The 20390-nt window shown below is 42.8% G+C and overlaps 1 protein-coding gene across 7 annotated transcripts in view; it reads right to left on the bottom strand.

The window, feature by feature from the left end:
- Positions 1-17712, bottom strand: part of PCDH17 (protocadherin 17) — a 317465-nt gene extending 299753 nt beyond the window's left edge. For 5 of the 7 annotated variants that reach the window (XM_033949383.1, XM_033949384.1, XM_033949390.1 and 2 more), the window contains exons 1-2: positions 17190-17712; positions 13063-16992 (exon numbers count right to left, since the gene is read on the bottom strand). In XM_033949383.1, the coding sequence (XP_033805274.1) occupies positions 13063-15552 (2490 nt within the window). In that variant the 5' untranslated portion in view covers positions 15553-16992; positions 17190-17712. The remainder of the gene's footprint in view (positions 1-13062; positions 16993-17189) is intronic. The other 2 variants (XM_033949385.1, XM_033949386.1) reach the window with 1 other exon arrangement.
- Positions 17713-20390: the final 2678 nt, after the last annotated feature.

Here is a 20390-nt window from a genome sequence, read left to right as displayed (position 1 = left end):
GGCAAATTTTATACAGTTTTATTACAAAAAAAGCTCATTTTACACAACCCACATTTAGGTGTGTTCAGGGGAGTAGTTTGATAGAGTTTTTATGAAAGGGCATTAAGCCCCAAGACACACTTAAGGCTTGCAACGTTAGGGCTTTAACGCACGGAATAGCGCGTGCTACATTGCCACGCGCGCTAGACCTTAACGCCAGCATTGAGCTGGCATTAGTTCTAGAAGTGTAACGCATGATAACTTTCTGTGTGCGCTACAAACGCTAGCGCACCTTAGTAAAAGGAGCCCTTAGGGCTCCTTTTACAAAGCACACTAAGCGTTTTAGCATGCACTAAAATCGACTACTGCAATTCTCTATTTAAAGGAATTGCCTTACATGAAATAAAACGTCTACAAATTATACAAAATGCATCAATTAAACTAATAACCAAGTCCAAAAAATTTGACCATGTAACACCACTTCTCAAAAAATGCTCACTGGCTCCCAGTTATTCACAGAATTACTTATAAACTGTGTATAATCATCTTTAAAACCCTATATAATATGACCCCCACATTTTTATTTAAGTTACTAATTCCATATTCTGCAAGGAGAATTTTAAGATCTAACAAACAAAACTTACTGTCTATTCCCTCACTGAAAATTATTAACACGAGACGACAATTTATTTTTTCATGTACAGCACCACAGACTTGGAATGCCCTCCCTATTTCTTTAAGGGAGGAGAAGGAATTTGGGAAATTTAAAAGTAACTTAAAAAAACTTTCCTTTTTAAAGATGCCTTTGCAACCTAATTTTATTATCTTATTACTCCACCTTACTTTATTATACCTTTTTTATTTATTGCCCTCTTGTATTTTCCCTTAATGTTTCTTCTTTACTTTATGAATTGTATTTCATCCCTCCTTACCTAATGTTTAGAATATGTTAAACTGAGTGCAACTTAGTCTTATTCAAGTATTTGTATGTATTGTATTGTCCCCTAACAAATGTAAATTTTAATGTGTACATCGCTTAGAAGTTTGATTAAGCGATTAATCAAGTCACCTAATAAACTTGAAACATGCTAACCGCTAACACATGCATGTTAGTCTATGGACGTGTTAACGTTTAGCACGCGCGTAGATTTAGCGCATGCTTAAACAATTAACGCACCTTTGTAGAACAGGGGGTTAGTATATGAGTAACAGGGGGGTTAGTATATGAGTATCATAAAATTTTATTTTTTGTAGCATTATATATATTAACACTGGCTTTTACAGATCCCTTCCTACCTTCATTTCAGGAAATCATTAAAAACTACTACTATTTCTATAGCGCTCCCACACTTTGGAATTCAGCCCCGTTACATTTACGGGAGATTTGCACATTAGATAAATTCAAATCAACACTAAAATCAATACTTTTTAAAAGATGCTTTTGCAATTTGATTGCATTCTAATTGTCTTTTTAAGGACAGATATATTATATTTTACCATTTCTTCTTCGGCATTTCCTTGGCATTCTTAACAATTTAGTAAACATACCCCCTACCTTTTGGGGGTTTTTTTTCCTTTTACTGTTTTTCTTTTTTTTTCTTTCATTATTGTAGTTCATTCCCTCACGTGTATGTCTGTCTTGCGAGTCTTTATTATATAATTAATTTTTAATATGTCTGTATTTCCCCATTTTCAGTTTTTTTTATTATTAGGCACTTTGTAATTTGAAAAGGCGGGATAACAAATTATTATTAAACTTGAAACATGTGGACGCAGCACTGTACATTTAATGTTCAATATAATGTCCTTGGCTCAGAAGAGCTTACAATCTAATTTGGAAGCACAGGACATCTCAGGTTTGTGGAGTTTCTAGCAGAAGGAATGATGCAATGGGTATAGGTATCTGATGGCAAGTGGGAGTTAAGCATTGAAAGCAACTTCAAAAAAGTAGGATTTGAATACTGCTAGGAGATGGAGCATGACGTATTGACTCTGGCAGTCTGTCAAACACATCTTATTCTCACTGTAATCCAGGACTTGAACTCTATATTGTCTGATCCTGATGTTATTGTAATGAATCCTTATTAATCTTATGTAAGCTGCAATGATTCCTAGCAGACAATGCAGGGTATAAGAAACAATATGGTACGGAATCTGCTGAGTCAGAGCTGATCAATAAATTTGAAAGTTGACATTAGCAGCGATCACCTTCAAACTTATTTGAAATTTGTCCACTTTGGAAAATTATGAGATGCTGTGCCATATGCTTGGAACAAGCTGCCTGAATCCCTGCGGCAGGCTCCATCACTGGCAGTGATCAAGGCCCATTTAAAAGCCCACCTCCTCGAGATTGTTTTCAAGTCCTCTGATCTTGGGTTCTGCATCATTAACCCTATATGTCATGTCTGTCTGTCCAAGTTAGATTGTAAGCTCTTCTGAGAAGGGACTATTAAATGTCAAAGTGTACAGCGTTACACATGCCTTTCAGCGCTATAACTGATAAACAGTAATAGTAGTAGTAAATGGTTATGCGTTTACACGTCTCCACTGAGAGTTCAAAAGGCTTTCTTTTTTTACAGGATTCTGCTTGTCCTAAACATTTGCATCTCAACGCATCCTTGTGCTATATGTTTTATACTTGTTAAGATTAAATAATTTTGGCATCAAGTATTTCAGCATATTTCCCATCTTTAGAACACAGGTTGCATATTGACTCCAAAGCTACTCTTTTCCATTTCGTTTTACCAATGCCCAAAGGCATAAAAAGCATTTCTGAATAAAGCATCCCTGTTGAGGAGAAAGTCATTCTTGTGCAATGGTTAGAACAGAACAAGCAAAAAATCCAATGGAACTGAAGTTATGTGTCAAACAATGATCAAAGGAGAAAACTGAAGATGATGTACAAGATGCCAAATCTTTAATCAAAAAAACATTACTTTGAACAATGTTTGTATCCAAAATATGGTCCAATTGGGTGATAAAACAGGACTTGACACAGTCCGTGTTTTGAAAAAAAAAAACACTCCTTTCTCAGAGGTCCTAAAAGGTATTAAAATCACATTCTGGGGTACCAAACGGATTATAACTGGATAAAAAGTTGAGTTAGCTCCAACGTCGTGCAAAATCAAAAGCGAAAAAAAAACGCTACAAGAAAGCACAAAGAAAAAACCAAAACGTTCTGACGTCATGCGTTGGACAAAAAGCTCCAATGCAGTTTTTTTCCTTTGTTTGTTGTTAGAACACAACCACCCACAATGCAGCACTGGAGAGCAGCTATGATCCATCTTCTTCCAATGAAAAAACAGGCAGATCCTGACAATTATTTAGCATATCATTGACTTAAACTTTGCCAAGTGTATTACCTAGGAACTTTAAGAGCTTTCGGTATCTTAAATACTTTGGGGCTCATAATCAAAATGGAAATATGTCTAAAAACCGGCCTAAATCGGCACTTAGATGATCAGTGAGACAGGTTATCCAAGTGCCGATAATCAAACTGGGTTTTAGACGTATTTAAAAACGGCCTAGGCCTTCACAATGCTGAACGACCAGAGCAAAAAGAGGCATGTCAGGAGGAGTGTCGAGGGAGGGAATTGGGCAGGACTGAGCCATCCTAGACTTAGTCTTACAACACTGCCTAGACGGAACCTGGATGTTGTGACTTAGGCCATCTAAAACCAGGTCTAAATCACAAGAAGGTATCCAAAGTGACCAGATAAGCACTTCAGACACAAAGTATAGACACACACATACTGAGCCCCCCCCCCCTCATAAAAATTGTAACAACAACTTTACATATCTGCCTCCAGAACATCAGCACCTGGCAGCTTCACATAGGAAAGCCTAGTAGAGCTGCACAGAGGTGGCTTAAGTGGTCTTGGGGGTGGGTTAGTGAACCATGGAGAGGAGGACCCAGGCCCATAAGCTACTCTGATAACTGCATTCATGGTGAAAAATGTGTGCCCCCCCCAAAAAAAAAATTAACACTTTTGTACTGCCATATAAGTGGCTCTTGCAGCCATAAGGGCTATTGGGGTGGTAGATATGTGGGTCTAGTAGATTCTGGGGGTGTTTTGGGGGAACTCACCATGACCTATAAGGGAGCTGTAATGAGATGTTTATGTGGGACTCTTTTTGTGAAGTTCACAGCAGTGCCCTGTAAGGTACCCCACTACTCTGGTGCCATGTCTGGGTGTCTAGTCCATCATTTTTCTGGCCCCTCCCATGCCCAAAAGGTCTTTTTCTAGGCGTTTGCGACTTGGACAAATTTTTGGACGAAAATGGTGTATAAAGATGGATGACTTAGCGGTCTGGACGATCAGACGGCAGAATGTACAGTTGGACGATTTTCAAAAAACAAAATATGTTGGATGTATTTTTTGAAAATGGACCTTTTCTCGTGCCTGACTTTGGGTGATTTGTCACTTAGGCCCAAAATGGATTCAGACGTTTCTTTTGATTATGCTCCTCCATGTCTTTCATGATTTTCTGGATTTTTGAAATACCACAATTATACAGTTTCTAAATCCGGCCTTATTTCAAATAGTTGGTCATATTTTGTGGGGTCCCCTAAAGATCCTTAATGTCCCCTGTATTGTTCGATATCTTTTTAAGTGCCCTTGGTTATAAGCTAAGTCAATTAGGCCCAGATTCTATAAGCGGCACCCTATGGGCACCTAACAATTTGAAAATGCTATTAAAAAATGGGAAATTTAAAATAAATAAACAAACTCTTTAAAATGAAAATGTAGGCATCTACTGGCATCTAAAAAAACAATGCCGGAATCACGCCTACAGAGTCATTTTTACATCTAATGCCACTGTAGGTATGGCTAATGCTGAAAGTGGTGTTAGGTGACTTAGGGGTCCTTTTACTAAGACGCACTAAATAATAATGTGTCCATTACAGTCAATGGACGCGTTAAGAGTTTAGTGCACACTAAAACGGCTAGCGCGTCTTAGTAAAAGAACCCTTTAAAGTGCTTCCATAAGTGCCATCCACGTGAAAGATAGGTGCCAGAAACGTAGGCCTGGAAAACACTAATCTACATTTTGAGTGCCCACTTTAAATATGGCTGTGAGTCTACAACCTGTGCCAGTACATAATTGACATGTGACCAGCGCCAGTTTTGGAGACGTCTGTTGCAGAATCCAGCCCTTAGTGCCGAGAGATTTTTTAAAAATTTTTTTTATTTATACTAATGTTCATATTATTTTTCTAGAGATAAACTTTGCTATAGAAACATTTCAATTTACGGATATTATATTAACAACATATTTCATCAAATGTCTATTTATAAATTGAATATTGAAAAAAAGGAAGCTTTGCTTCTCTCGGTTGGCGAGAAAGTTTTCCTATCCAACTTTGCAAAATAGACATTTTACCCTCTAATATAGGACTCAATCTAGTTTGGGTTTATGGCTAGATCCTCCATTAAAGAGTCGATCTCAAGTTAACCACTTGATGAGGTCGGTGTTCGTACATTTATATTTTATGCCAGATATTCTCTCTGCTTTCTCAAGACAACTTACAGAAATTAGTTTTTGTATTTATACATTCTAGTTTGGGCTGTTGTAATTTTTTTTTTTTTTGTACGCCTAAATCACATATCTTTAGTAATTACAAAACATGGCAGTGAAAATAATTTTTGACAAGACAAAGTAGGATAGGGTTTCCCCCGCTTCGTTGTGAATTGCATTGGCTACCTATTGTCGCTAGGTTGGAATTTAAGGCCCTCTTTTACTAGGTTGCGCTAACCGATTAGCACACACTAATCGGTTAGCGTACCTTGGTAAAATAGGGAGTAAGATTTTATGCTTGACCTTTAAATTTTACATGGGGATTGTCCTTTTATCTCAGATCTTGTTTCAATTTGGCCATGTTCAGTTTCTACATGAACTCATCTGAACAAATTACAGCTACCTTATTTCTATATTGACTAGAACATCACTTACCCCCCTTTTACAAAAGCGCAGAAGAGGTTTTTAGTGCCAGCTGGCGCACTGAATGCTGTGCACTGTTCCGACGCTCATAGGAGCCTTTTTACCCCAAAACAGTAAAAAGTGGTTTTAGTACACTCTTCTACAGATTATTTCCACACGCTGAGGCCACTTTTACTGCTATGGTAAAATAGCCGATTTTTCTAAACTTTTCAATAATGGCACAGTGGTTAACAGCCTCAGCACCCTGAGCTTGTGGGTTCAGACCCCACATTGCTCCCTGTGACCCTGGGCAAGTCACTTACCCCCTCTTCTACGAAACTGCGCCAGCAGTTTCTAGTTCAGAGAGACGCACTGAATGGCCCAGGCTGCTCCCGACGCTCACCGAGCTCCTACGAGTGTTGGGAGCAGTGCGGGCCATTCAGCGCGGCTCCCCGCACTAGAAACTGCTAGCGTAGTTTCGTAGAAGAGGGGGGTTAATCCCCCACTGCCCCAGGAACATTAGACAGAGAATAAGCCCACCAGGACAGATAGGGAAAAATGCTCGAGCACCTGAATGTAAACCTAGGTTATAAGTGGTAAATAAATACAATAAATAAGGACCATCCACTAATGTTCATACTAGCCCATGGCCATTAGTGACACCAATTTTGTAGGTGGTAGACAAACACACTAAAACTGCACTAAGTCTATCAACGTGCTCTCTACCCCTAGATATGCCCCCACACCCCCAAAAAGTTAGCACATGGCTAGTGTGGCACATGGCAAAGTTACTGTGGATACCTCAGTGCACCCCAAGGTATGCCACCGTTTGCTGTAATAAGCATGCATTAATTGCTCATCATAGCTTTGTAAAAAAGCCTCTTAGGGGCCCTTTAACTAAACCACATAGAGCACTAACAAGCTCTTAGGGGCTCCTCTTGCAAATCCACAGTAGCGGTTCTCCCACAGCAAATGGGCTTTGGGGCATTTGCCACGGGAAATTGCTGCCGTAGTTTTGTAAAGAAGGAAAAAAAAGGCTTACAGCAATATGCGCTGAAGTGTTCAACTCATAACCCTACTCCCCTCTGCTCACCACCCTAGCCAGCAGTTTAACCATCCTCCTCTACCTGTAACCCCTCCCCCGACATCCTGTTTGTCTTTCTTGATTGTTTAGATTGTAAGCTCATTCAAGCAGAGATCATCAGCTTTGTGGCTCTGTACAGTGCTGTGTATATCTGATGGTGCTCCATAAATAAATTAATAGCAGTAGTAGTATTAAGCAAATTACTGCAAATCAGCCCACACTGTTTTTATACTTTTTTATTTTGGGGGGGGGGAAATTATCCAAATGTATTAAAACTTTCTATCCCGCACACTAAGGTAAAAACCATCTTGGTAGCTTACAATTCTAAATTTAAAATTTAGGGAATGTGTTAGGTTGACTAGACAGTGAGGGTAAGCGGTGGCGCAGCGAGGCTGAGTGGTGCCTGGGGTGGCAGGGGCGCCCGCCCCCACGAGCACCCCTTCCCCATACCTTTTTAAACTTCAGCACGAGCAGCCACCGGAACTTACTGCCCGCTGTCGGCTTCGGTGCTCTCTCAGACGTCACTTCATTCAGGGAAGTGGTGTCAGAGAGAACGTCGAAGCCGATGCAGGCAGCAAGTTAAAAAGGTGAAGGGATGTACATGCGGCAGGGGAGAAGTGGGAAGGGGAGGGCGGCGAGAAAGAGGTGTGTCGGCGCCCCGAGGAAGATGGTGCCCGGGGCAGACCGCCCCCCCCCCTCTTACTACACCAGTGAGAGTAAGTAATCGAAATACATTCATTTAAAAAGAAGGGAAGAATAAAAGAATGTAGTGTGCTTGCCATTATCATTGTCAGGGAATGGATGTGGAAAGGTTATACAGCTAGCAAGTTTGTGTGCTAACTGGGTAACAGCGACTTAAGGCACAAGCACTTAGCACCACCTAAATATGAGGTGATAAGTGCTCCAGAGTCCCGCATTAATACGTTTACAAGTCTTACACACATAGAAAAATTAAAGAACATAAGAATAGTCTTACTGGGTCAGACCAATGGTCCATCAAGCCCAGTAGCCCGTTCTCAAGGTGGCCAATCCAGGTCACAAATACCTGACCAAAACCCAAGAAGTAGCAATATTCCATGCTATCGATCTAGGGCAGGGGTAGGCAATTCCGGTCCTTGAGAGCCGGAGCCAGGTCAGGTTTTCAGGATATGCACAATAAATATGCTTGAGGAGGCAGTGCATGCAAATCCATCTCATACATATTCATTGTGGACCGGAATTGCCTACCCCTGATCTAGTGCAAGCAGTGGCTTCCCCCATGTCTCTCTCAATAACAGACTATATGGACTTTTCCTCCAGGAACTTGTCCAAACCTTTTTTAAAACCCCGCTATCCGCTCTTACCATAACCTCTGGCAATGCGTTCCAGAGCTTAACTATTCTTTGAGTGAAAAAAAATTTCCTCATATTGGTTTTGAAAGTATTTCCCTGTAACTTCGAGTGTCCTCTAGTCTGTGTAATTTTTGACAGAGTGGAAGGGGAAAAAAAAAATCCACTTAGCTTGGAATGGTGCAAAAATAAGATAAGTCTTGTTTTAGGGTCACACTAGAAATGAGCTTAGCAAGTGGGACAGTCCTACATTAAAATGTGTTGAGCATATTTCTTAGTATATCTTCCTAAAAAGGGACCCTTACCGTATATTAAGTAGTATGTCATTTTCTCTTAGATCAGTGTTTTTCAACCTTTTTACAACTATGGACAAGCAGAAATAAAATAATTATTCTGTGGACCGGCATCGGTCCATGGACCAGGAGAACACTGGGCTAAGTTGTGGGCCAGACCCAATCTCCATAATAGTACTAATTGCACCTTGCATGTCCTGTGCCTCATCTGGAAGCCTTCCCTCTGCCGGTTCAGGCGCAGGATGCCCATGGCTTTGTGCACTGAATCAGTTAGGAAGAGGGAGCTGGCTCGAAGATAACGCCGCATCGATTGCACCGTGGACCGGCGGTTGAAGAACACTATTTTGGGCTTGATGCATGTGCTGGCCCTGTGGACCGGTGCTGGCCCTGTGGACCGGCACTGGTCCATGGACCGGTGGTTGAAGAACACTGTCTTAGATGACTAGGATTCTTTTTCTCTATCATTTTTGCAAAAAGACCTCTAGATCAGCACTTCTCAACTGGTGTACGGCAGCATACAGATGTAGACTTCAGAATTCATTGATTCAGCGTTTGGGCCCACCTCCATATCTCTCCCCCCCCCCCCCCCAGCACATAGGTAGGACAGTACCTTCACCATTACAGACACTGCTGCTAAGAGCCTAGTGTGGTTTTCCTTGTGCTGTGAGTGTGAAGCAGCTTCTCCATAACAGCCCCCTAGAGACTTTCCAGTGTAAAGAGGAAAAGCCTTTACTGAAGGAACCACTCTCCCTCCACCCCCACTCCCAAATAATGCTACCACAGCTTTCCTTGCCTTCTCCTTTCTCTAGTCAAAACTGCGCTCCCCATAAACTGCCTGTTCCCCACCATCACCACCACCTCTGCTATCACTACTCCCTGTGGGTCTGCTCCTGAGATTACCCTAAACTGCATGTGTCCCCCCCAACCCGTTATCATTGCATTCCCAAGGGCAATACAGGAGGAATCATTCCCCCCCCCAACACATACACAATCTCTTTCTCACCTTTGATCTGGAAATGCCAAAAAATAAAAGCTCTGTAGGAGGACCCCACCTCCTCCACCTTGACTGCTGCTCCTGTGGATTTCCCTTCTGCTTGCAGCAGTGAAAAGAGATCAGCTGCACCACAGTTAAAAAGGGCTGGAGTACTAAGTGCTCTATGTGGATGCCAAAAAAAAAATAAATTATTTGCTAGTGGAGGAAGGGCACAGAAACAAATGCTAGCAGCGAGAGGTGGGCAGACAAGAAAAGTGCTGGCTTGAGTGGACAGAAAAAAAAAAGTGCTAGCTGTGTGGGTGTCAGAGAAATAAAAGGTAAACAGAGGAGGGGGTAATACAGAAGAATGCGTTGGCTTAATGTCCATGGGGGATGGGGCAGGGGGATAGAGACAGAGGGACCTGCTGTTTATGTTTAGTTGGGAGGAACATGCTGGTAGTGAATAGGTGAATGTGAGGTAGAAAGAGGGCTTGCCTTTGTATGCGGGTTGGACATGTTGACTGTGTGTACGAGGGGGATGGGGTGCTGTGAACTTGTGTGTGCATGTGCAACTGTGATCGGGGCATGTTAACTTTGTGTGTGAATGGGGCATGCGGATGAATATAAATATTTTCACCTGGAAGATTTCTACACCACCACCATCCAGCGCTGTCAGCAACAGCACATGGTGGCTCTTCTCAAAACTGCAAAATGTATAACATGAGGAAGGTCCTAAAGTGTTGGGGATCTTTTTCCACAGAAGTGCATGCAGGCTTTACAGTGGAAAGTTGTCCCTTTAATTGCAAAATAAAAAGGAATGTCTGGGGGAGGGGTGGAGAAGTACAGTTTGCTTGCAGTTTTTGAAGGTTTTACTTAATCCTTATATCGAACAAGTAAATATCTACACAAATATATTTTAATGGGGATTATCATGACCATCTAAATACAAAACAACAACAACAAAAAAACACTTAAGGCAGAAAATCTATATATATATATATATATATATATATAAAATTGGATGTATGTATGTGTGTATGTATGTATGTGTGTGTGTATGTGCCGCAATCACGCAAAAGCGGCTTGACCGATTTGAACGAAACTTGGTATGCAGATCCCTCACTACCTGGGATGATATGTTCTGGGGGTCTCGCGGCCCACCTACACACGTGGGCGGAGCTACAAACATAAAATCAGATTTCACCCATTCATGTCAATGGAAAAAATGTAAAAAGCTGCCATTCTCACAGTAATTCAAAAACGGCTTGACCGATTTGACCGAAACTTGGTATGCTGATCCCTCACTACCTGGGGTGATATGTTCTGGGGGTCTCGGGCCCACCTGCACACGTGGGCGGAGCTACAAACAGAAAATCAGATATCACCCATTCATGTCAATGGAAAAAATGTAAAAAGCTGCCATTCTCACAGTAATTCAAAAACAGCTTGACCGATTTGAACGAATCTTTGTATGCAGATCCCTCACTACCTGGGGTGATATGTTCTGGGGGTCTCTCGGCCCACAACTCTATGTTGCTTGCTCAAGGGTGGGTTCACCCAACAATTTATATGTTCTTGCTCCTGGAGGTGAAACTAAAAATGTTGTTTATAATCACGTTTTGCGTTAGTTGTATTGTATTCATTTTGTCAAATATTTCACATTATTATTTCAATATTGTACTTTTTATTAAGCTGTAAAGCAATAATTTCATTCACCACTATAAAGTATCTTTATTTGAATCCATTTACAGTGTTATTGCTATAATTAAATACCCGTGCAACGCCGGGTCATCAGCTAGTATACCATAAAAAGGATGAATCAGTGTTTTGATTTTTATAGCTCTCATTTGAGAATATCTTTTTTTTTATGCAGTTTTATTACTTTATGTACTGCAATTAAGCAAAAACGTAAGAACAGTCTTCTTCTAAGAACTTAGCATTTACCCTATAATTTTTTTTCAGTCTACTAGCTGATAATGCCTGAATGTCAAAGCAATAATGTGTATTTTTGAATATATGCATTGGAAGGAAAGATATGTATGGCAGAGTTGAATGGTAGGCATATACGATACCTGCATAGTTAAAATTTGTGAAGAATTTATAATATTGGAATATGGAAATTTTTCTTAAGTTATAAAAATGTCCTCATAAAAAAAACCCTGAGAAATAGGGCCTTTCTTTGTCAAATAGATATTTTAAATCTGCAATTCAAGTTTAGTTTTTAGCATTATTACGTGTGCTTCTTATAAATATTTCTGCAGCAGAAACCGCTTTCCTCCTGTTTTTCAAAAGCTGAGAACACCAATTGCTTGACAAAAAAAAAAAAAAAAAGTTAATTTCCAATTCCGACGATTCCATTTCACAAGAAAATGATTCTGAAAATGACAAATTAATGTCTTAAAAAGGCATTTGCAACCTCATTATGTGCAAGGGGGTGGGGGAGGTTAGTCAATTAGGCCTTTAATGTATAAAAGGAAAAATTCCTACATCAAAGAACCTTCCACTCTGCCCACAACTAATAATTTTTGTAAAATACAACTGACATCATCTACCATTTTTTTCATCTACAAGCCTTTAAAGAAGTTGCAACATCATTTCCTAATACTGTACAAATAATATAAAAAATTGTGACAAGGTTGGGTTGTAGATTTGCTCCCAGCAACCTTGCATGGGACTTTCTGCAGCTATTACAATATACAGTACAAGTATGCTGGGTTCTAAATCAATGATTGAAATTCTGTTTTTGCCACTTGCTAAACTGCCAGTGAGAAACTTGCTACAAATTCCTACTTAGGTGAAATCCGAATATCTTCCAATAGCAAATGCATCACGCACAGTACTGCATTTTAGGAACATTCAAAACATTGCATATAGCTTTCAATACACTGTTTCTAGAATGCAACTCATTTGCTTTAGTTAGGCACCAAAATAAATCTTAAATGTGTCTTTCTTTCGGAGAACTGAAGATTAGGAAAAGACTGGACATATGACATTCTCCAATCTCCAAGGGTCTCTGTTCATTTTGCAGTGCAAAACCCTGCACTAGAAAGGACAGAATGTAAAATTTGTCATCTATAAAACTATTTTGCATTTGAAATTGAGGGTTAACTTGTTTTGCTGTGTTAAACCTGCTTAGATAAGTATTAGAATAAGCAGGTCTTTATAGTCCAGTCAATCTTCAGCCAGGTTGTTGATCTGTATAGCTGTTTTTTTTTCCTCTCTTTTTTTATTTTTTTAATTTTTTTTTTTTTAACAGGTGGTGCAGGTGCACCTAATCTCCACGTTTATTTTACTTCACACAGCATAATTTACAAGGCTAGTTTGTTATAGCATTAACATTTAAATTGGCATAGTGTTTCTATATGGGGCTACAGGAAACCCATGGGTAACGTGCAGCCCTCTGAAGGGCTATTTCTTCTATTACCTGAATACTCCAAAGTTAACCGATACTGATAAGTCCAGGTTACTCTAAAAGTCTCATACCTGAATGATGGACATCCGATTTGAAGCCGTCTCAGTTGAATTAGCCACTGGTCCCGTGAAACTGGTATGGCAGCCTACATGCCCTTGGGGAACAGTCAAATTGTTGGAGGTGGGCTTCAAGTACATCACTTCAGACCTTGGAGAGCTCAAGGGAAGCCTGGTTTGATAATCAAAATACATTGGAGAGGTGGCAAGAGATGGACTGCTTACCACATTCATGACGTTCATTGCATTCCTCTCCTCCACTTCACTCTGGACCAGCATAATGTCATTCTTGTTGATCTTTTTCTTTTTACTTTTCCCTAACTGGGGGTGACTGTACTCAGCAATCCTGCAGTTGTAAGTCCTGATCTCTTTATTCTCTCGCTTGCACTTGACAGCGATAGTGATCATGGCCCCCAGCAGAATGATGGAGATAGTACTGAGAGTGACAATCAAGGGTAAGGACATGTCCCAGTGCTGCTGCTCTCCATTCACCCTTGGCTCCCCTTCAGGTAGGGAGCCCGTAAAGGCCTTGACAATGAGCTTGGCCACAGCTGATAATGTAGGCTTGCCATGGTCAGTTACTTTCACTACCAGCTCCACCACAGGTGCCATCTCCTCCCAGTAGGGGTTGAGGGTTCTCACCTCGCCTGTTACAGGGTCAATGTCAAAGAGGCGTTCCTCATTGCCGTCCATGATCTCATAGGTCAAACGGCCACTGTCACCAAAGTCATTGTCCACAGCACGAACAGTAGCCACCAGGTAGCCCACTCCAGCATTACGGGGCACATGGATCTCAGCTGTGTCATTCTGCAAGGTAGGCAACACTATGACAGGTGCATTGTCATTGACATCCAGGACATTGACTCGCACAGTGGCATTGCTCTCCAGGTGCGGTGAGCCCGAGTCCTTGGCCAACACTTTGAATTCAAACGACTTGGTCTGCTCATAGTTGAAAGAGCGTAGGGCATAGATGGCACCATTGGTGGGGTTGACGGAGACATAGGTATAAATAGATACATCACCCACATGAGAGGGAAGGATGGAGTAGGAGACAGTGCCATTCTGGCCCAGGTCTGGGTCTTGGGCCAACACAGAACCTAGGTACTCTCCAGGGATGTTGTTCTCAGGTACCTGTAGCACATAGGAGACCTTGTTGAAACGTGGTGCATTGTCATTCTCGTCCAGCACACGCACTGCAAAGCTTTTGCTGGAATTGAGTGGTGGGCTGCCACCATCACGCGCCACGATAGTGACATTGTATTCATCCTGTGCCTCACGGTCCAGTGGCCTGTCCGTCACCACCGTGTAAAAGTTGTCATAATTCTCTTCAAGGCGAAAGGGCACACTGCCCAGCACACGGCACTGCAACTGCCCATTCTTACCCGCATCGCGATCAGTGACCCTCACGAGGGCGATGACAGTGCCAGGTGGTGCGGCCTCACTGATTGCCCCCTGGCGTACAGAGACAAAGCCAATGGATGGTGCATTGTCATTGCGGTCCTGCAGGCGCACAGTGACCTTGCAGTGTGCTGGCACAGGATTGGGCCCCAAGTCTCTTGCCTGTACATCAAGCTCCAACACAGCACTCTCCTCATAGTCTAGGTTGCCGCGTACCTGCACTAGGCCACTCTGTGGGTCGACAGAGAAAAGCTCACGCACACGATCAGGTGCGTAGCCGCTGAGCGAGTAGACAACCTTGCCGTTGGCACCCTCATCAGCATCTGTAGCATTCAAGTCAATGACAACACGGCCAAGCGGCGAGTTCTCAGGCAACTCCACAGTATAGGAGGAAGCCTCAAAGACAGGACTGTTGTCATTAGAGTCTGCGACGCGCACGTTGAGCTGCAAGGCAGCAGAGCGTGGTGGCTCACCACCATCCAGCGCCGTCAGCAACAGTGCATGGTGGCTCTGCTCCTCACGGTCAAGTGGTGCCGCAACCACCAGTTCGGGGAACTTGCTGCCGTCACCACGCACCTTCACATCCAGCGAGAAGAGGCCATGCTCATCACCCGCCAGTCGGTAGGTCTGCAATCCGTTGTCACCTGCATCCGGGTCATGGGCGCCCGTCAGTGGGAAGCGGGTGCCCGGTGCTGCGTTCTCAGAGATATCCAGGTCAAGCTGCTCAGAGGGGAAGGCAGGCGCATTGTCATTGATGTCCTGTACCTCCACCTTGATCATGCAGATCTCCTTGTCATTGGCAAAGACCTCCAGCGAGAGCTGGCACTTCGGGCTGCGCCGGCACAACACCTCACGATCCAGCCGCTGCTTTGTGTACAAGAGCCCGCTCTCCGGGTCTACATCCAACAGGTGCGGGGCCGAGTTCTCCAGCACCCGGAAGATTGCCTTCCGGCCCCTCTCAGACGGGGGCACCACTAGCTTGGCATCCTTGGTGATGTTGCCAATTACTGCGCCGGCCCCTTGTTCCTCCGGCACCGAGTAGTTCAGGTTCTTTAAAGTCAGGGCGGGTGCCCAAAGGAGAAAGAACCAGTATATGGACGGGCACATCCCCGGACTAGCGGAGTATCCAGCTGTCTCTACTATTTGGTGTTCTGTTCTCTCAAGACTACCTTCTCTTGTTTTGTTTTTCCTTCTTGCCTGCGACTCTGCTTTCTGTTATTTCTCCCCCTCCTTTCAAGTTCCTGAACCTGTTGATTTACAGCAACTGCAGATAGACAGGCAGCAAATGGACCGTAGCGGAGAAGGCTCACAGGGTTATAGCGGGCTGTTTTGTGCTACAGTGCAATGGAAATCTTTCATCTGTGCAATTTTTTTTTCCTTAAAAATAATATTGATAAATAATCTGCTTCCTCTGGGTAAGGAACATTTGCAGCTTTAGGCTATATTGATGGATAATCCAGGGAGGGGGGGGGAAGAAGGTAAAAATAAATGAAAGCAGGGGACTTATTGTAAAACCAGGACTGGCAGTAGAATGGCTTGTTTGTTGTCAGCGTTCATAATCCGAATGAATAGTACAAAGGCTGTTTGAAGCACTGTGAAAGACAAATTTGCAGCTTTCCATCAAGGACTGCTAGTTTTCAGGGAGTGTTTGCTGCATTTAAAGATCTAATCTTGCCTAGCTTGCTACGAGCTGCATTCTGCTGTACACCAAAGGCAATTTTTTCTTCTCCCATCTCCCTTTTTCATAGAGGGAATGCCCCCCTCTTATAATGATTTTTTAAAAGGCAGTCTGCGCCGTGTGGGGTTGGTTTTTTTTTTTTTTTTTTGTAAATCTGCTGGAAATCCTCCAATGCAAGAAGCCAAAAGGAGGTTGATGGTCAATTAAAGGTGCAGAATCACAGACAGGAGTCGATCATTTCACACTTTAGCTTTCTAAAGAGCAAGGCCAGTAGCTACAATGCCTTACAAGTAACATTTGTATTCATTAAAATTGTCAAGTCTCCTTTTCTGAAGTCCAGAGAGAAAAAAAAAAAAAAAATCAACAGGCAATCTATGTCCCGACCCATAAATTAAATAGAAAGAAAGAATGAGAAAATAATCCACTTAAGAAAACAACCGCTGCATTTAGAGAGAGATGTGATCAAGTGCTTCCTCTTTTCTTTCTGTTCAGCAGCTCCTTCCAATGAGCCAGTCCTCTTCATCAGAGAAAGTCTTCCTGGGGCAATTACATATGATGGTAAGATTCAAATGTATTAGAAAAAAATAAAAATAAAAACAAAACACACACAGCTTAATAAAACCAAAATAAGTACAAAAATCCCCCGACTGGTTTTGTTTGGTGCATTTGCAGTCTGTGACTAGAGAGTCTCTGTGGGCATCTTGGGAGGAGGAGCAGCAATCGGTGTTCAAGGAGGGCAATTACATTCCGAACGTGGACGCAGAGAAATGTCTATATTTATGTATTATTTCAGTCCTTTTGTAGTAGCTAGAAATAGATGAATGACACGCCAAAAATGCTAACGTTTCAAGCACTGAATGAGTCAGATACTGTGAAAAAAAAAAAAACAACAAAAAACCTAATTACAATTCATCAGATCCACCCTTTTGCACAAGCATCTTCTCGCTAAAGCTCTCCGACCCACACTTGTGCCAGAATAAAAAAAAAAAAAAACAAGGGGGAAAAAAAATATATGAAGGTGGGGGGAGGGGAAGGGGCGATAAGGCACGGATCCAGTTTCACTTACTGTTGCTTTAGTCGGAGTGCGAGGGCTCAGGGGAGCAAGTGCTGTTATCCACAGGCAGAACACTCCTGCTTGTTGGGTTGCCTTGTTCTCGATTTTTTTGGGGTATACATTTGAACATCCTAAGTGCAAGAATACAAAAAGACGATACCCCAAAAATGCAAAACAGACTCCATGAATGTTCACAACAGGTATCTCCAAGCCACAGTCTCAGTTAAATGACTGTTTTCTTGGGGGGGTTCCCCCCCCCTTATGCTGAAAAGTCCGAGCCAGTGAGAGAGTTAATTCTTCAGTCTATTATAGCCTCTGTTTCTCTCCCTGATGATATTCATTCAGAATATTCACAGCACAAGGCAGAGAATACTCAAAAGGGGCTTTTTTTTTTTTTACAATTCACGGAAAGTAGATCGTCTATGAAGCATCCGCATGCAGTAAAGGTTGGTAAAATGTCAACAGTTGAGAGAAGTCGTTTAAATCGCCCTCACGATCCTGCATCTGCTGCGCTCCGGCTCCTACTCCCACTGCCTCCAGCTCACTGACTCTATTCACCTCACGCTGCTGCTTAAACATTGATACTGATCCCTTGCCAGCCAATCAGAGCCCCGGGAGAGAAACCTGCCTCCGACCTTCGCTTCCAATGGCTTGCCTCGGAACAGCCCGGGAGGCGGTGTCAAAATCCCAAGGCTTGGTGTCATTGATTAGATCAGCTAGGTTGGAGACAGGAACGGCGCGAGAAGGGCTGCTTGTAAACTGCAGTGTCTCATTTCCACATTGCGTCTCTTTTCTGTCGAAAATTGATGTGATGTGGCTGGTGATCCTCTTCAAAGAAATGCAAAAAAAAAAATCCCTCTTGAACTCATTAAAAAAAAAGGAAGAAGCTTTCGTGAAGGGCAACATTTGAACACGTAGCGTTTGTTTTCGTTTCCTTAAATGCACGTAAGCAATCCTATTTACACAGATTAAGGTTTTATTATTAACAATTAACACCCTGCACTTAACAATAGAGGTATTTATATATGATATCATGCCTTTTGTCTCCCAGACTTAATTTTGTGAAATGATTGTAGCAGAAGGCATAGATATTAAAGTCACGTAAAAAAGCATGGGATTTTTTGAGTGCACCAACATGCAATAGATGTCGTTTCTCCTGAATGAATTAGATGCACCCTTTCTCTTACCACTAGTGCTCTGCATTTGTGTTGCATTATTTACAAACGTATCCCTATGTTTCATTGCACAATTAAGGGGGGAGGCTTGGTATTTATCTCACATTGTTAAATACACCGTTGTCCCTCTTGCCTATTATACTACAGGTTAAAGTTGCTGCATGAAACATTTTGAAAGTTTTGCATATAGACAGCAGCACAGTACGTGTCTGGATACCGATGCAGTGCCTGTATTGTAAGCACTAGATGGCAGTGGGTAGCCCTAGATGGGAGTAGGGATACCCTCTTTCTTGACAAGTTCCACAACTGAGGTCATGATTGGTGGGCATCATGATGCTGCATCAGGAATCAGGAGGGAGGCCCAACCCCCTGTGGTGGCATCAAAATTTAAATGGTGGTGTGGGTGTGTCAAGGGCTTTCTCTCCTGCATTCTGCCAAAACGCCCGCACTCCATTTGTTGCTCCACCTTGTGGCAAATAATTAAGAAGCCCAGGATGCTCTCCAACCAAACCCCAAAGTACTGGAAGTGCTCCTGCTTGGCACAAGCATCAACAAGCAGGCAGTTGATATTCACAGGAGCTGTTCCCCGGAGCAAGCAAGTTGGAATGCAAAGTTGAAAGCAGAATGTTCCAAAGCCCAACTCAGAGTAGGCCTTGCCTCTAGGGCCAGTGCAGTGAAGAGAGCAGCTGGAGAAGCAGCACTAGTATTGGAGGAGAGGCAAACTCTGAGGAAGATGGGCTACTAGAGGCTAGAAGGTCATCAAGTGATGAGTGTTCTGAATCACAGGCAGTTAACTCCTCCCAGCCCCCCTCACCCCAAAAAAAACTCCATATGTGAGAAGCCAGTTGTGGATTCTGCCAGTTTTGCAACCGCACCCCTCTCCCCCCCGCCTCCCATTCACACACACACACAAGCACTCAAGGAAGTATCTTGCTTTCTATGCACCTGTCCAGAATCTCCTATTCTCAGATAAATCATATAGATAAATCATCTGCACTGAGAGAGGGGAAAACACTTAGGCCTGGATTCTGTAACCGGCGCCCAAGTCGGTGGCCACCTTAAAAGCGGCCATCGATTGCCTGTGAATCAGTCCAGAGCACCGGTTACAGAATCGCTCCAAGATAGGCGGCTGAAATGTAGGCCCGGTAATCAAGATGGCGTCGAGGACAGATGCTGCGAGCTGTGGTGTTAGTTTCCAGGGCTGCGGATTGACTCTCCCCCGTTTTTTTTAATGGGAAAGAGGAAAGGGACCTCCCACCTTAACCCTTCGGCACTTGGGACCCCTCAGCGTCTGATTCAAACTACCATTATAGGCGCTTTTGCTCGCTTAAGTGAAGAGACCTACCCTACCTTGGGGTGAGCCCGGAGTCTTCAGGAGAACTCGGCGCAGGAGCTGCCCAGGCGTCGTTGAGACCAGAGCAGAGGTCAGTCCCTCCCCAACCGGGAAGTGATCTGGTGCAGGGAGGTGCAAGAGTTCAGCTGCCCGGTGAGGGAAGGCACTGGAGCCCCAGGAGTTCAGTGTTGGTGATTTTTGCCAGCTATCCCCCAGAACCATTGAAGGAGAGGTGAGAGGTGCTTTGGGAAGGAATACCATCGGTTTTGAGGAGCTGAAAAGACCAGAGAAAATAGATATGGAAGCGCTCTGGCAGGCCATATCTATTATTGACGCAAACCCTAAATTGAGTCTTTCAACTATCAAAACTGATTATGGAACTATCTATTCCAAAGTGGAACAGCAAGGGGTGCAGCTATCTAATTTAAGTGAGAAATTGGTGAAACAAGAGGGAAATTTAAGTGAAATAAGACTGTCCAACTGGAAATGGTTAAAGAAAAATTGTTCATTTCCCGTAAGCTGGAGAATTTTGAAAATTCACTGAAAAAGAATAATTAAAGATTTCTGAATTTTCCTAAATGCCCGATCATCTCACGTGTAGAGATGGTGAGAAAATATTTTCAAGAAGTTCTTGCCATTCCACTGGAAAATCTACCACCAATTGTTAGAGCTTATTATCTGGATATCAAGAGACCGCAGGGGGAA

This window comes from Geotrypetes seraphini, chromosome 6, assembly GCF_902459505.1.
Source record: "Geotrypetes seraphini chromosome 6, aGeoSer1.1, whole genome shotgun sequence".
Taxonomy (NCBI): domain Eukaryota; kingdom Metazoa; phylum Chordata; class Amphibia; order Gymnophiona; family Dermophiidae; genus Geotrypetes; species Geotrypetes seraphini.
This window is presented reverse-complemented; position numbering and strand designations above follow the sequence as displayed.